Here is a 17,688-nt window from a genome sequence, read left to right as displayed (position 1 = left end):
GGTACCCATGTCATACCGTCCCGGAAACACCGCACAAGGAAATTCATTCCCCAGCTTTGTAGTACGCGCTTTTTTTGAAGGTACCCATGTCATACCGTCCCGGAAACACCGCACAAGGAAATTCATTCCACAGCTTTGTAGTACGCGCTTTTTTTGAAGGTACCCATGTCATACCGTCCCGGAAACACCGCACAAGGAAATTCATTCCCCAGCTTTGTAGTACGAGGAAGAAAGCTCCTTGAAAACCGCACTGTTGAGGACCGCCACACATCCAGATGGTGGGGATGATATCCTAACTTGTGGCGTGTCGTGCGAAGGTGGAATTTGGCGGCAGGAATCACGTGAAACAGCTCTTCGGAATACTTCCCATGATAAATGCTGTCGGCGACACACAATGAAGCGATGGCTCTACGCAACGCCACACTTGGGACCCTGGATCACTATCCAGGGTCCCCGACAATTCGAGCTGCTATCATCACATCTAAACTAATATAACAAAGAAAGTAGTCAAGTCCAGGCAAACACAAATCATAACTAACCAAATGAGTTTGTATATTGGCGATGCTGCTGATGTCTCACGCGTATGTTAATGTGACAAGTTTATTTTCCTGTTTCACTGCGAGATGGTTATTATAAGCCGCGTGCATTAAAAATTTAGGAAGTAGGAATATTTCATAATTCCGACAAGGCAACATACAACTGCGTACACGTTCCTTATAGATCGGCAAATAATGTAGGCGGCGGTGATTACATATCATCAACTGTTGACCCCTACGAAAGCGTAGGGGTCAACAGTTACAGGGGGTAAATTGACGAGGAGGACAAAGGTCCTCCTCGTCAATTTAAAAAATACAACCCTTCTACAAAATACCGACAACTTCGGATTAAACGTTTCGGCCGATTATCGGTTTGTATTTGAATTATCTCAGTAGAGAAGGCTATAAAATAAAAAACCGATCGGCGGCGTATTGTTAAAACGCAATGGGCGGCAATTATCCCCTATCCCTATACCCCTAATCCAGTTACAACGGGTTTCCTTCCCTTGAAACTTTTCTTCAATCAAGTGTTCAAAGAATTTTCACAACAAAGCGACCATTTCGTCTGTGTCGATATATTAATAGTAGATTTTACAACGAGTGCACAAAACGAACCATTTTTTAACCGAGACTTTTAGCTGATAGTAATGTCGAGGATTAATGGTTTTGTGGACGAGTTATAAACTCTGCTTTTCATTTCGATTGCGAGGAAATTAAACAGTAGAATAACATGGACATTTTTAACAATTTGAGCAAATTTGAAAAAAATGATAAACACACGAAAACACAAGACCTGTTTCCCGCCGCTTTTGTTTTTTAATCTTACGACATTGATATTAGGCTTGGGCTCCAGACCTATACAGCCTACTATTAAATTAATTTTGTAATTTATATATTTTTTTAATTAATCAAATAACCTACTGTATTTTAATTAAAATTTTAATATCTTTTATGTCTTAAAAAACACATGAGGCAAATAAATTAAAGTAAATATTATAAAATAACAAATTCTATCTCTGAACTTTTTATTGTGTTTGGCTGTATGGCTCATTTTCTTTGCCTTAATATAGACACATTTATGAGTAGATACTGTTGTGCACTTGTGCACACAAATCGATTTTGTGCAGCCTATATCGTGCACAAATAAGCAATTTCAGAGCATGCTTCTCATGAGAAGTGAAAACTATATTATAACATATATTAGTTTCCACTTGGAAAGTTTGGTATTAAAGTAGTAAATAAGCCAGCTAAAATGATTAGAACTACAAAACATCACTTTTTCACAGAATTGTGAACAATTGTTACAAAAAAAAACGACGTAACATTCCGACAGACAACAGCAAACAATGTAAACAAAATCGAATAACACAAACATCACGGATCAACTTTTTACCGTATAATGAATCGTGTCGAAATAATTTTCACACTCAATTTAAAAATGCAACAGAATGACAACTCACCTCTTCCAAGAGCCGAGTTACCGCTTCGATGTCATTGTAGGTTTTTGTCATTTGGCTCACCCTGTTGCTGCATAGAACTGCAAACATACACTCACATTAGAGCTACACGCGCGAAACAAATAACTGAGCCTTATCAAATGTGGCACAGAATCGATGCTGACTAAAGTATTCGATAAGATAATTGGTGTAAACATTAAATACTTGTAATATACAATAGGGGCATAATACCTAATTTATGGTTATCAATTGTATTTGTCTACATCTTGAAATAACAAATTACGAAGGTAAGAATGCGACGCCAACACCAATAGCCGTGTGAACTAGCCTAGTATAATTTTTTACATTAGATATAATACTAAATACCGAAACAATCATTTTCCCTAACACAGATTCAGCAAACTTAAAAGAAAAGTCGTTCTACTTGTAGGTATTAAACTAATTATGCATAATAAATTAATTTGATACTATAAAGTATATTTTAGTATACACTTCGCAAACATGATCATTGTAAGTTAAACTTATTGCAAAAACAGCTATGAGGCATTCTTTAAAAATAAAGGTATAATTTTTCATCTTTCGTTATCTACTATATTTTAGCGGGTAATAATTTTAGAACTTCCATTTTTGACCGACAAACAGTTTGCATCCCTACTTATAATATTTACAACTACAGGTACAGAAACTGCCATTCTATATTTGAACAAATCATAGAAATACTTTCCAAAAATTGCATAACTATCCCCGTCAATGCATCACAGAGAGTGATATCTTCTAAATATATTAAATATAATAAATTTGTATTATCGAAAATCATGTTAAAATGAAAAAGTAGTTGCAGAGGACAGTGTTATTGTTTTTCATGTACTTAACTATAAGGCTCTATAACTATGTCACGATGTTATACAGGATATTATATCTGAAACTTCAGGTCGGTATCGGCTTTGTATTATGCGATAACTATAAATTTAGCACAATGCCAAATCTACATAAGTATGTCAACTAAATCACTGCCTCATTAATAAAATACCTGAATGTGGCAAATTGATAAGCGCTTTGCATGTCAAATATTCAATAATTGATAACACAGATAGTGTAGCATATACTTAAACGTGTTAAACTTAAAAGAATATTCAAAATTATTTAATAAATTATATAAAAGTCATGATAAAATACTGTTTGAGCATTTATTTGAAATAAACCGTAGATAATATAAAAAATAAAGAGGGAAAGAACTCATTACCAAAAATTTTAATATTTATGAAATGGTGATGGAATATACAAGTAAATATATCATTGAATTAAAATTGCAAGAGAAAGAATGTAAAAAATGATCAATAATGAAATGTTATCATTACACGGTGCAACGATGATACTCGAGATAGGCTCTTTCAGAGAAGAGCACACAATGTTTTAACAAACTGTATCAACACATGTAGCAAGGTAAATATTAGCAAATTCTGAACATAATATAACATAAATTTCTTTAACGATAACTGGACTAAACCATCAACACGAAGTTATAATTCAGAAGGATTGTAATTAGTAAATTAGAGATCACTGAAAATTGAAAATGATTGGGCTACGACTACGATGGGATAATACGATAGACGATAGAGGAGGAAATTTAGAATAACTAACCAGCGTAAATTTCATCGATGTCCAAAATAGTATTCATGGAAACTCGTTAGTATGACATCTTAGACTTAAAAGTTACAAGTCAAGTTTTACACCAACACATCAAAGTTCTCAATCCACAACATCGGGGCACTCGAGTATCGCTTGTGGTTCAGTTCGGCACTAGCGTGAACCGCGGGTTCAAGTTGTTGACTGCGTACGCAACACTGAACGCATGAGCCCACCCGTCAAGTAAAATGCTCCATTGTGCAACATGGGAAAAATGGAGAACAGACAAAACATGTCGACTATTCATAGTTTAAAGATAAATGGAGTTGAACTCGGATTGATTTCAATAATTGGTTTTTTTCAGCGAGAACATTCACATTTACGGCATTTCAAGTTGTTGCGCAATCAACAATTAAATAACAAACTAGCTAAATCAATATTCTATTTTAATTGATACTCAAACAACAATTTTATATAATATCTTCAACAGGAGTTACAGTTTGATTCGTTATTACTGAATATACGATATTTTTGATATTACAATCGCCAAGATCGCGTACTCCTAATTATCAGAAATATTTAGTAAATTTCAGATAGAAATTATATCATAATTAAATAAGCCCGTGGATATTTTCATTGTCAATGGTCACTGCACCACGTTATCTTAGGAAACACCAGAAGGATAATCGGCTAAAAATCTTCTTGAAACTTATTTCGGACAAAATCATTTATATTTCATATAGAAAATAAGAATTCTCTACGATAAAAATATATTGGCCAAAATTGCATCTACTTCCATCGGTAAAGTACCTATCCCACGACATGTGGTTTATGTTTGCCTACTAAAGATCTCTTTTTGCTGTGCATGTTATACACACCAACGCAACTGTGTAAGGCCACTTTCCAGAAGACAAAAACATAATAAGTGGGAACTCGGCTCATCTGTAATGAGCGAAAATGAGTTTCTGATTTTTTCTCGCTCTTACCTAATGTTACAATAACGTCGGATATCGATTGTGCTCATGATAAGTCTCCCACGAAGTCAGAGGGCTTTCACACAGCTTGTTACAATAATGGCAATAATTTCCGCGAATTCAAATGCTATATTTACAATCAAACACAGTTTAGTCTCTAGCTATTGTGCTGCAAAATGATTCAACACTTAACAAACATTCTAGATAGTGAGAGACAGATATAATAATAAAAGTTGTAATAGGAATTCAAAGCAGACACAAATGTTTCTGACGTTTTGACACATTCAAATGAGAAGCAGATGAAAGAGTGAACGAAAAAGCAGTCTTCTATTCAAGATTTGCATCATTTGTTTGGATATAGTGGAGAGTACAAATGTATGCAGGTTTCTTGAATATCAATCCATAGAAGGATATCTATGATCCAGTATGTTTAGGCATCGAGTAATTTGAAGGAACAGAAAGAAGAATGTATGAAGCGGTGTGATTAAGAAGGAACGATGATGGTAATAGCTGGAGTGAGCGCGCAGTGATCTTCTAAGACGTTCCATACCTCTATCAAGGAGCAAGGTCCGTATAACGCGGAAGTAGATCCGTCCGAACCTGTCCCTGGCCACGTGGTACAGAAAGTCTTCTATTCAAGATTTGCATCATTTGTTTGGATATTGTGGAGAGTACAAATTTATGCAGGATTCTTGTACCTCAATCAATATAAGGATATCTATGATCTAGGCATCGACTAATTTTAAGATAGAGAATGAAGAATGTATGAAGCGATGTGATTAAGAAGGAACGATGGTGGTAATGGCTGGAGTGAGCGCGCAGTGATCGTCTAAGATGTTCCATACCTCTGTCAAGGAGCAAGGTCCGTATAACGCGGAAGTAGATTCGTCCGAACCTGTCCCTGGCGACGTGGTACAGAAAGTCGGGATATTCCCCGAGACACTCGCGAAGCTCCGCGTCGGGCAGACAGCTCAGCTCGTGGAAGAGCTCGTGATCGAAGCCGGGCGGCGGCGAGGCACGCGACCGTCCCGCGCACCCCGCGCCCGCCCCCGCTACACCCTCGGCCGTGACGCACCCGCCCCTCGGACATCAGCTTCGTCCGCGTCACTCAAGCCCACCCTTCACTAGCACTAGTCCAAACCGAGTCGTTTCAATGTGAAACCGTCCGTCTCGGTACAGTCTCAAATCCGAACTGCGTGTCCATCACTTTGCACTCGACTACTACTTCAAACATTTACTTTGACGCCATTTGAAACTTAATAACAAAACAAACACTGCTCTAAAAAGAGAATAAATAGAATCAACTATCTGAATTTTATTTATGTTTGGAAGTTATAAAACCGAACAGTGAACAATACAGGCATGCCGCACCATATTTCAGCAGTCAAGCATTATTTATCTTTACAACTTTCACGAACTATTCCATGTCTAGATATGCTTGTAATTAAAATAAATTACTCGTTGCAGGAGGATTCTGATGTTCTTTTTTATATATGGCATTTAATGATGAAGTACACAATGAATGTGAAAAACAATAGTGTAATAACGTCTTGTTGTTATTGTTACACAATACATCATACCCTTCTAGGGCACAAGCCATCTCGATTATTTCAATAAAAAGTCCAGAAGCGAATAATTTAACAATAATAATTTAAGAATCATCTACTTGTCATACGGTTACTTCATTTCGCGTTTAATACTCCTCAACAATTGAAGTGCGTGGATAACAAAGACAATAATATACTTATGGAATATTAGTAGAGAAATTATATTAAAGAATATTTGACAACCTGTATAGCCGAGTGGTTAGCGATCCTACCTACTAAGCTAGAGGTCCCGGATTCGAATCCCGGTAGGTGCAAGCATTTATAATATGATGAATATGGATGTTTGTTTCCGAGTCATAGTTGTTTATATGCATTTATGTATGTTTAGTATTAATCTATGTTTAAGTAAGTGTATTTTATTAAATATATCGTTGTCTTGCAAGCCATAACACAGGCTATATATGCCTAACTTGGGGCAAGATAATCTGTATAAAATTGTTTCAGTAATTTAAAACACCGAGAACCAGTAATACTATCTCTATTACAATTTACAACGGCAACTACGAACAACCTAGTTATACCATCGCGTATTTTAACTCTTAAGGTCAACCTGCACGTGATTGGTTACATTTATTACGTCATGCCCGCAGAAGTACGAGACTATTTTTATGGCGAAAACATTCTGAGTGAATTTAGTACTTCTTTCACAATTTATTTTACATTTCTCATACTCGGAAAGTAATTTTGTTTTGATCTGATTATTGGGTGGAAAGTGCTGCTTCCCTCCATAGAGAGGCAAAAACTGATACAAATAACTTCTCACCTAAGGGCCGGAATGAACTTTAAAAATAGAACTGCTGTTGGCTGTGAAGAATTTTATGTAAAAAAAAACTATTTAAAAAATGCTGCGGCCATGTGACTATATACAAATAATATATAGTAAATTGTTAACCGAGGGGTCGAAAGAATTAATTCCTACTCGGACTATAGCCGCCCTCGGGAGTCTAAATACCTCGGGAATTGATTCTTTCGACCCTCGGTTAACAATTTACTATATATTATTTGGTTTTAGTTTGATTAGATTATTTTGGGATCTCCGCGCCCCAGATGATGTATTAATTAACTAGCTTACGATGTTCGCCTGAGAGCGCTCCAATTAGTATTCTTTTAATTTACTGAGTTTTCAATAGAATTCAAAGTGTCATCATACTTGTAATATTCAATGGTGATATCATGACCTTTTTAAATATTAAGTTATGAGTAGTCAAAATGATACAATTATTGGACGATTTAAAATTATGAAATCTCCTTTTATAACAGGTAATTAATTTGTATATTGATGTATATTAATAATGTCATCTATATTATCTGCATAGTAATGATTGTGAACTATCAAAAATTAAATATGTTCTTATAATGTTTAAACTATACATATTATTATGTTAAAGTAAATTAAGTTGAAATTCAAAAGTTGATTTTTTTGTTTATAAGTTAAAGTAATTTAAGTTGGAAACTCATTGGTTGATTTTTTGTTTATATAGAGAGACCTGTAATTGGCTATTTTATGTACACTAATTTTTAATGACTAATTTGTAATATATATGCTGTTGGTCTTTTGAATCAACAAATGAATAAATTTAAAAAAATAGTACCAGCACTGTGCAGTAAAAAAAATATTTATCTCATATTTCTTTATCCTAACGTTTATAATTTTTCATTGCTACTATACATATTTAAAATATAAGCGAACCTTTTTAAATAGACAAAAAAAACATTTTATTTAACTTTAACTTGTCATTGTGAAAAACGCCATTATACGTGGTTACTTAATTATTATTAGTCTAAAATTCTAACTTCATGTTAGTAGTCTTTATTATGTAACTAGTACTATGTTAGAAAATAACTAACACAGATTACCTAATGCAAATTATTTCAGTTCAATTAATTTGAAATTAAAATTTACGAACATAATATTATTATGATAAGCCTCGATGACGTCACGGTATGATAATATGTTGATAGACATACCCAATAATATACATACCTACGTTTAAAATGGGTATGGTTTAGTTACAGCACAGCCTTATCAAACGAATTACTTCTAAATTTTATTTGAAACAAGCTATCGCTTACCTCATTGAAATGAGATTTGAACAACTCTCTTATATTATAATCAGGGAGCGTACATTTCATGCCCGTTTCGTCATAATGACGTATTAATATAAACACACAGGGTGTTTCAAAAAACATAGTGACAGATTGTCTATCAACGTTTGATTCTAACATAATAGTTTCTGAAATATAAAAAATAAGTATTTAATGGGATGGAAACAAAATACTTTATTCTCTTTTCAAACTTGTTGACTACGAAGAAAACGAAACTGAGTGATAGTAGGTACTTAATGTCATATTACACAATGAAGCATTTTGTTTCCAACCCATTAAATACTTATTTTTTATAATTCATAAACAACTACGTTAGTTATAAATTATAACTTATTATTTTTTCTCTAAATAACACGCATAATTAAATGAAGAGATAGTCATTAAAACCAACAAAAGTTTTTTTCCATCCTGTATGTAGCTTGGCGTCACACGTCTGTCATCGGCATGAAATGTACGCTCCCTGATTATAATATTGTTAAGGTTGTACTAAAGACACATGATTTATTGTTATAGGTAGGTATATAGTCAGCAAATAATATGAGGAAAAATCAAGACACGATTCACCTGATGGTAATGGTTTTTGAAAAAAAAAAATTGGACTGCGCGCTCGTCAGAAACAAAATGTTAAGTCTCTCTAGGTGTTAGCCTCGTAATTTCAAACAGAAACACGATAATGGTGGCACGTTACTGTTTCACGGAAGATAAAATCAAATTCTGAAGAATAACTTAAATTAAAATGTTAAATTATTGTCTGTGTGTTCTATTAACATTATTAGACATTATAATGGTCTACATTCCGAAATATATATTTAGTTTGATTAAATCGATACGTTACCTAGTTGCAAAGTGTAACAAATCTGATATATAGTATAGGTTGCGATGAGTATGAAAAATTGTTCCTTAAACGATAACCCTCCTAATGGAGGTGGTAATACACAGAAAAACAAGTTGACAAGTGAATGCAGTTAAGTTGATACTTCTAATATATTATCTTCATAAATCAAATTGTTTTATATGGAACCCTTTTCTGAATTGTTACTCTTTGGTTAACGATGTATCGAAATGCATTTCTAATTATTTCAGTTTTCTGCACGTTTTCCGATAGTCTTTAAGAATGCGAAAACTCACATTCATCACCGCAATATGCTTAAAAAGAATTGATAATCTTTGCCTATTTATGCAGCATGTTTACTCTAAGCTTGGTGGTGTACTTTAACGTGACATTGGCTAACTTGTGGTATGCTTTCCACAGAAGCCACAGCTGAAAGAATAGAATATATTGTCGTGTGACGAAAATCTAACGCAACATTACAATAATTATGTTATAACAAAATGAATAATTTTAATCGAAGTGCTAAATTACACTTGACGCTCTGTAACTCTGTATATCTGCACTTTTCAAAGAGCTTTGGCATCTGGATATTATTACCCTAGCTTGTATTATTATTATTTAAAGAGGGTGGCTATTAGTCTAGTCCTAATGATCCCTAGTAATACAGCGTCCATTATTTTTTATGACAATAAGGGACGAGACGAACTGGACGTTCAGCTGAAGGTAATTAATACACGCCCTGTCCATTACAATTCAGTGCCGCTAAGAATTTTTGGTTTTTCAAAGAATTCTGAGCGTCACTTCAATTATTGCGCTCGTCACCTTGAGACATAAGATGTTAAGTCTCATTTACCTAGTAATTTCACTAGCTACGGCGCCCTTCAGACCGAAACAGTAATGTTTACACATTATTTCACCGCAGAAAAAGGGTCCGTTGTGGTACCCATAACCTAGCCGGCATCCCGTGCAATCGAGCCTCCCACTGGTAAGTTTAACTATTGTGTTCGATACTCATACTTATAACTCGTCGTCAAGCCCTGCCGCCTTTACGAACCGCAGTATCTTCTTGAAGCTAGTATTACAAACAGTCTCAGTGAGCAAGGTGTAGTCACCAAGGATGGTCTTACGCTTATGCATTAGTGGGCCGCAATCGCAGAGTAGAGGAGGAGGCGTTTCATCAGCCTCAAGGCAAAGTCTGCAAGTTATATCGTTTCTAGCTTGCTTGCTAATCTAGCTTGTAACTTAGCTTATATCTTTGACAGTGAGGAGTAACATAAATAGCACTTAAAGTTGTCGGGTAGGTATTCATACTAAATACAGAAATATTCGAGAATTATAAGGAACAATTCTTTAACCATGCAGGAAAAGTGTAGACTCACAAATGAGGTTATTTATACCAAGGTCTCGTTTAGATCGTTATTTACAATTACAAAGTACTTGTGTCAAGGAAATTGAAAGTGAATTAATATATAAACGAAAGTGCTAGAAATATTAGTATTGGAAAATTTTATTGTTGCAGTTGTAAAATTCAATGCTTTTTTTAATGAAATTTGACAAACAAAATGCTGCCAGCATGAGGAAAAGTTGACAGACTTACACGTGTGTATATACGCTTTTTTTTTAAGGAACAGCATACAAAAAGACCGCGTAAGGTAGTTTTTTCGCATTCAAATCACGTTAAAGGCTAGACCATTGCCTCTAATCCAAGAGGCGCCGGTTCGATCCTCACCACGTACCAAGACTTGACTCCCGCTGGGTCAGCGTGGTCGACTAAAAAGTTAAAGGCTCGAAAGGGCACAAGGCCGAACCAACATTTGAAACATATACACATGAAAGTGAGAAAGTTCTATGAAAAGCGCGCTATTAATGAACACCACACAAGGATCCAAACGGTATGGACGTTGTATTTGTAGGGCGCTACGGGATTTTTTTTATGAAAATAAGGGACGAGACGAGCAGGATGTTCAGCTGATGGTAATTGATACGCCCTGCCCATGAAAATGCAGTGCCGCTTAGGATTCTAGAAAAACCCAAAAATTCTGAGTGTCACTACAATTGCGCTCGTCATTTTGAGACATAAGATGTTTAGTCTCAATTGCCCAGTAATTTCACTAGCTACGGCGCCCTTCAGACCGAAACACAGTAATATTTACACATTACTGCTTCACGGCAGAAAAAGGCGCCGTTGTGGTACTCATAATCTAGCCGGCACCCTGTGCAAAGTAGCCGCTCCCTGGTAAAATTACGCAGCAGAAACTAAATAAAATAGCTAGTCGGAACACTTACCTTATAAATAAATACGTTTAAATAAGTATACATATTACACTGTCTTGAATAAAACGTGATAAATTATAATGTATCATAAAATATAATAATTATTAGAGCACAGGTAGTCACTGTGCCAGCTAATACAGTTGGTGAATGATAAATATCTGTATTTAGTAAATGTAATATCTAAAGATAGCATGAAACATGGAATAAATACGACAGCGGAAGAAGGTAAACTGGAGATGGATTGCTCAACTTAAACAACAATAGAATTTTTTGAGAGGACCCTTCGACAGGAGCCGTAAGAAATCTTTTATGTAACCAGTGTATTTACCAGTGGGAGGCTCCTTTGCACAGGATGCCGGCTAGATTATGGGTACCACAACGGCGCTTATTTCTGCCGTGAAACTATGTTTCGGCATGAAGGGCACCGTAGTTAATAAAATTAGTAAGCAAATGAGACTTAACATCTTATGTCTCAAGGTGACGAACTCAATTATTGTAGTGCCGCTCAGAATTTTTTGGGTTTTTCAAGAATCCTGAGCGGCACTACATTGTTTATGTAATGGACAGGGCCTATCAATAACCGTCAGCTGAACGTCCTGCTAGTCTCGTCCCGTCGTAAAAAAAATGTAATTAAGATATGTGGATTATTAGCAGACAGAGGAAAATATCGTAAAGAAACCTACATACACCTGCGAATAATATATAAAGATTGTGTTTAAAATTGACCAGACCAATTGGCTCTGGGCTAACAAGGGCTTGAAGCCAGGATGTTATTACTATCACGCAAAATAGGCGCACAATAGTCATCGACTTTTACCTATTTGTTTGTTAAATCTGTTTCGGAATTAAATGATTTTATAATATATTTGACGACCTGCATAGCCGAGTGGTTAGCGATCCTACCTACTGAGCTAGAGGTCCCGGGTTCGAATCCCGGTAGGTGCAAGAATTTATATGATGATCATGGATGTTTAAATGTATGTTTATATGAATTTATGTATGTTTAAGTAAGTATATTGTATTAAATATATCATTGTCTTGTAACCCATAACACAGGCTATATTATATGCTTAACTTGGGACAAGATAATATGTGTAAATGTCAATAAAGTTAGTTATTTTACGAGTGAATGATATACTTTTAGTACGTAGATTATAATCAACTAGTTATAACAATCCAATCGATTGCAGAGCGCATCGAGGCTCACTTTCCAACCTGCACATCACATCAATCGTATTAATCCACTTATCAATTCACCGAGAACACATTAGCGGCACGAGGTACGACCAATTACTTTTCGCCACAACTCCAGTTCGGGGCCAATATGCTAGTACACTTTCACGGGCAAGTGTAGCACGAAAACCGAGCGTTTGAAGACGCGAAACGAATGCACAATATGACGACCACTTCCGTCCATGCCAGAACGTTAACTGCCAAAGTACTGCGGTTATAAATTATAATTTAATTCTTACTGTATCGGCTTTGAATATATCGACAATCTATTGTCAACTTTATCGCTGGAGCAATAAAGTTTACAGCCGCATTGATATTGTATTGTGTTCGTAGCGGCATTATAAAAAGTTATGCGTCATTATTATGTAAATGCGATAAATGTTTAAACTTAAAAGCAACCAAGTAATGGTGTTTAATCATTGATCACTTACCTATTTATTTTGTCTGATGAATCGATTGTATTTGTCTTTCAATAATGACAAAAATAACAAATTAAGTTCAATGATTTGTCGGAAGATATCTTAATAAGTGTTGTTTTGCTGGGTTGTGTTGCCGCTCAGAATTCTTGAAAACCCAAAAACTCTGAGCGGCACTACAACTGCGCTCGTCACCTTGAGACATAAGATGTATATATAATTCTCAATTGCCCAGTAATTTCACTAACTACGGCTCACTTCAGACTGAAACACAGGAATGCTTATATATTACTGCTTTACGGCAGATAGTACCCATAACCCCAACCTGTGCGAAGGAGCCTCCCACTTGTGATACACTAAGGCTGAGATCTTTAGAGCGTACTCACACTTTGCTCAGACTTTACTTATGTAAAACTAAGCTGAGTATAAAGCTTAACATAATCTTTGATTTTATTTTAATAGTAATTTGACAGCTGAAATTATGCTGAGTTTAAGGTAAGGCAGCCCCATGCAAAAGTCAAGTTATCATTTTATCACTCAGCTAAGTTTTTCCTAAGTAAAGTCTGACCATAGTACGCTCCATAAATCTCAGCCTAAGTCATCCGTGATCAAGTATCTTTAAAAGGCATAAAAGGCATTTATTTTCTCAAAATTGATTCCTTTACAATTCTTTTTGATATCATTTTTAATAACTACTAGATACTACTACAGCTTCAGAAACAAATGGCGCTCTGAGAGAGAAGAAGCGGCGCAAGAACTCTCTCAGCATTCTTTTTTTGCGCTCTTTTCAATAAAAATATACAATTTATAACCGTGCATAGGGACAGGATACACCAAATGACAAATTTACAAAAGGAGAGCTTTCATATGATTCACCAAAGAATGACGAAAGCACCACGTTTCGTGAATAACAAAACCGATTGAATTTATTTAATCAACACGTGCTATGCATACTGCCGCCTATATTTCTGAACGGATAAGCAGTGCATTTGTATATATGCCTGTGCACATGGATCAATTTAAATTGATCAGCTGCTAAATTAAAAGGGCCTATCACTAACCATCAGCTGAATGTCATGGTCATCTCGACCCTTATTGTCATAAAAAAATGTAATTAAGATATGTAGATTATTAGCAGACAGAGGAAAATATCGTAAAGAAAACTACATACACCTGCGAATAATATATATAAAGTTAAAAATTGACCTGACCAATTGGCTCTGGGCTAACAAGGGCTTGAAACCAGGGTGTTATCACGCAAAATAGTTATCGACTTTTACCTATTTGTCTGTTAAGTCTGTTTCGGAATTAAATGATTTCATGATAAAGTTCGTCATTTAACGAGTGAATGATATACTTTTAGTACGTAGGTAATCTATACTTCTAATATTATAAAAAGGAAAGATTTGATTGTTTGTTTGTTTGCATTGAATAGGCTCCGAAACTACTGAACCGATTTGAAAAATTCTTTCACTGTTGGAAAGCTACACTATCCCCGGGTGACATAAAACCTCAATAGGTGAAAAAGAACTTAACAAATAGAAAAAGCGAATTCAATTAAATTAATCCTATTAAAAATTCTTAAACACATAATATAAACATCCATGACTCGGAAACAAACAGCCATATTCGTCATATAAATGATTGCACCTACCGGCTTTCTAGCTTAGTAGGCAGCGTGACTAAACACGGGTGAATATGGTTTGTCATTACTTGAATACAAGCTTATTTAAAAGTGAAAAAAATGAATAAATATGCAAGATTTTCAACGTTTTCAGCCATATTTTGTTAGTTAGTTAGTTAAATTTACAAATTTATAACCACAGTTTATAACAATTTATAACCACCCAAAATAATTACATGTCTACTTTATGTTAAACAGGTAGTCTAAATAAATAATAAATAAAAGTATAATTAAATAATATTGTATAATAAATATCTTCCACATTGCAAAATCACCTGCACCAGAATAGAATTCGAAATTGACTTATTTATTTAGGAGGTATTTTCACTTTGATGAATGCTTTCTCGGGCATTCGTTGGATGTGTCCAAAATAACACCAGTAAACTTGGCAACTCGCCATTTCTACTTATTACTTTCAATAACATCATATTATTATTTCCCGCGTCAATTGTAGATGTTACTAACAACATTATATTATATATTTGAAGTCGGGTTTTTAAGTCTCAACTTTATAATAGAATAAAATCGTTAGTCTGTACCATTGTCTGTACTAACGATCAATGGTAACCCGTTATTGATATGAAATTGATTTAAATTTTTAAAAACAATTTTAAGTAAATTAATTAAATAATTCGAATCTAAACTTAAAAACATAATTGAATGTGATTGTGTTTCCATTCAATCAGTTCGAAAATAAAATACATATATATAATATAATAAAAAAGTTATTTGAGGCTCTTTCATGCCTAAACCACTGATCGTATCGACATGAAACTACCATCATTCGATGCGAAATTTATCCTAGATGGTTTATGACTACTTATTGTATTTGTAATAAGATGTATAAAATATCATTTATTTCCTTTTAAAATTAATTTAAAAAAGCGAGCGGGAATGGCTAGTTAGTTTATAAAAGAACAAGTGAAATTAAAATAAGACGCGGGAAAAGTCGCGGGCACCCACTTGTTATCAATATCAAAGTGGGACAAACGGGTAAACGGATCGTAGGTTCGTGAATTCCGCTACCAATGAACACCTGCCATAACAATGGGTATGACCTTAGGTAGAAGACCTTCAAGTTATGTTCAGAATTGGGTACAGTTAAGAGTTAGCGGCAGCGGATTCCACAAAGTGGCTGGTCAAAGTCAAAGTCAAATAAGCTTTATTCAATTAGACTTAAACTAAGCGCTTTTGAATCTTCACTAGATATTTCATATAAATTACTGAAACTTCCATATGTTCGGAAAAAGTTGAGAACATACAAGGCCACATTTTTTCAATCAAATAGAGTACTTTACAATGGCTGTAATATACATATCAAATAAGTTTGTAAGGTGCTGCATCCAATATATGAATCGTGTTTAAATAATTTTAAACATTTCATAAAAAGTAATAAAGAATAAACTGTATAAATATAAATTATCGTATATTAAATGCATCAACCTTTAGAGTTTAGAGCTTGAATTGAATGTTTGTGTAAGGATGCTTCGTGAATAGTTGCAATAGATAATTAGTAATCGCATCCAACAAATACAATGATTTTTTAACTATAACAGATCGACCTGGCCTCACAAGCAGCACCGGTTCACGAGTTGACGCATGGACCAGCCATCATTCGCATATATTCATTGCCAGACTTCAACGTAGGCTGCTGTTGTGTATTGTGATGTTCGATATCAACCCTAACAATTCTTTAGAATATAGCACATTTATCATGAAGTTAATTAAAATATTATATGATAGGCATTCTCGACCCATACAGCCCAGTAGTTAGCTACGCTGCTACTGAAGTAGAGGTCCCTGGTTCCAATCAGTGCAGATATCTGCACCTACCAGGATTGCCGAAATAAACAAAAAAATACATTTGAATTTGCAATCTGTCATTTTTATATGATTGTTCATTGAGTTTTCTCATTTTGGCGCCAATACATTGTACAATATTTAGCTATGTTAAAATAGAGTAGGGTAATAAAGAGAACCGAATCACTGTGATTGCATTACACAAAGTAGGTATGGAGCCAATTTTTAAACACTCCATACGTTTGGTATTAGTAAAATGTTTGTGTACCGGGCTATTAATAGGTACAATGAGACCTCCTCTGTTTGTCATAGTAAAAGATCTGGCCGTCCACGGTGTGTTCGTACGAAAAAGGTGGTCAAAGCAGTAAGGGAAAGCATTCGAAATAATCCTGTCCGAAAGCAAAATATTTTATCTCGGGAGATGAAGATATAACACCTAGAACCATTTCGCGTGTTTTAAAAGATGACTTAGGACTTGCAGCCTAATTTAAAAAAGGTAAAATCGGAAATCACAGAAATTTTTTGTTTATGATGACAAAATTTTTACAATTTAGCAACATTTTAACTAACAAAATGACCGTATTTATGCTCTAAGCTCTAAGAAAGCTTCCCGATTAGTCAACAGAGTGCAACGTTATCTATCCGCCTTCAGTGATGGGTTGGTGGGGTAGCTATGAAGGAGTGACTGAGCCATACTTTTGTGAAAAAAGGTATCAAAACATCGGCACAAGTGTATCAAGATACCATTTTTGAGGAGGTAGTGAAGCCCCTTAACAACCCCATGTTCAACAACCAAGAATGGTCCTTCAAACAAGACTCGGCGCCGGGTCATAAAGCTCAGTCTACGCATTCTTGTTTTGAAACGACCGTTTCGGACTTCATCACAGCTGAAGACTTGTCGTCGTCAAGTCCCGATCTTAATCCGCTGGATTATGATTAATGGTCAGTTTAAGAAAGAACAGCTTGCTTTAAACGCCATGATAATTTAAGAGTCCCTAAAACAAAGCGTACGTTTGGCAGTTAAGAATTTTCCCATGGAAAGAGTGCGTGCTTCTATTGGTAACTGGCCCCAAAGGACTGTATTGCAGCCAATGCAGACCATTTCGAATAAGCTTTTTATATTTTTAATTGATTTATATTTAT

General features: G+C 35.0%; 1 protein-coding gene across 4 annotated transcripts in view; it reads right to left on the bottom strand.

Annotated features, from left to right (window-relative positions):
- The window catches only part of LOC126970487 (trafficking kinesin-binding protein milt), a 92,896-nt gene that overhangs the window by 35,012 nt on the left and 40,196 nt on the right, over positions 1-17,688 (bottom strand). For 3 of the 4 annotated variants that reach the window (XM_050816421.1, XM_050816419.1, XM_050816420.1), the window contains one exon: positions 1,997-2,073. In XM_050816421.1, the coding sequence (XP_050672378.1) occupies positions 1,997-2,047 (51 nt within the window). In that variant the 5' untranslated portion in view covers positions 2,048-2,073. Of the gene's footprint in view, positions 1-1,996; positions 2,074-5,438; positions 5,660-17,688 lie in introns of those variants that run through there. The other variant, XM_050816422.1, reaches the window with a different exon arrangement.

Source organism: Leptidea sinapis, chromosome 21, assembly GCF_905404315.1.
Source record: "Leptidea sinapis chromosome 21, ilLepSina1.1, whole genome shotgun sequence".
In the NCBI taxonomy this organism is placed as follows: domain Eukaryota; kingdom Metazoa; phylum Arthropoda; class Insecta; order Lepidoptera; family Pieridae; genus Leptidea; species Leptidea sinapis.
This window is presented reverse-complemented; position numbering and strand designations above follow the sequence as displayed.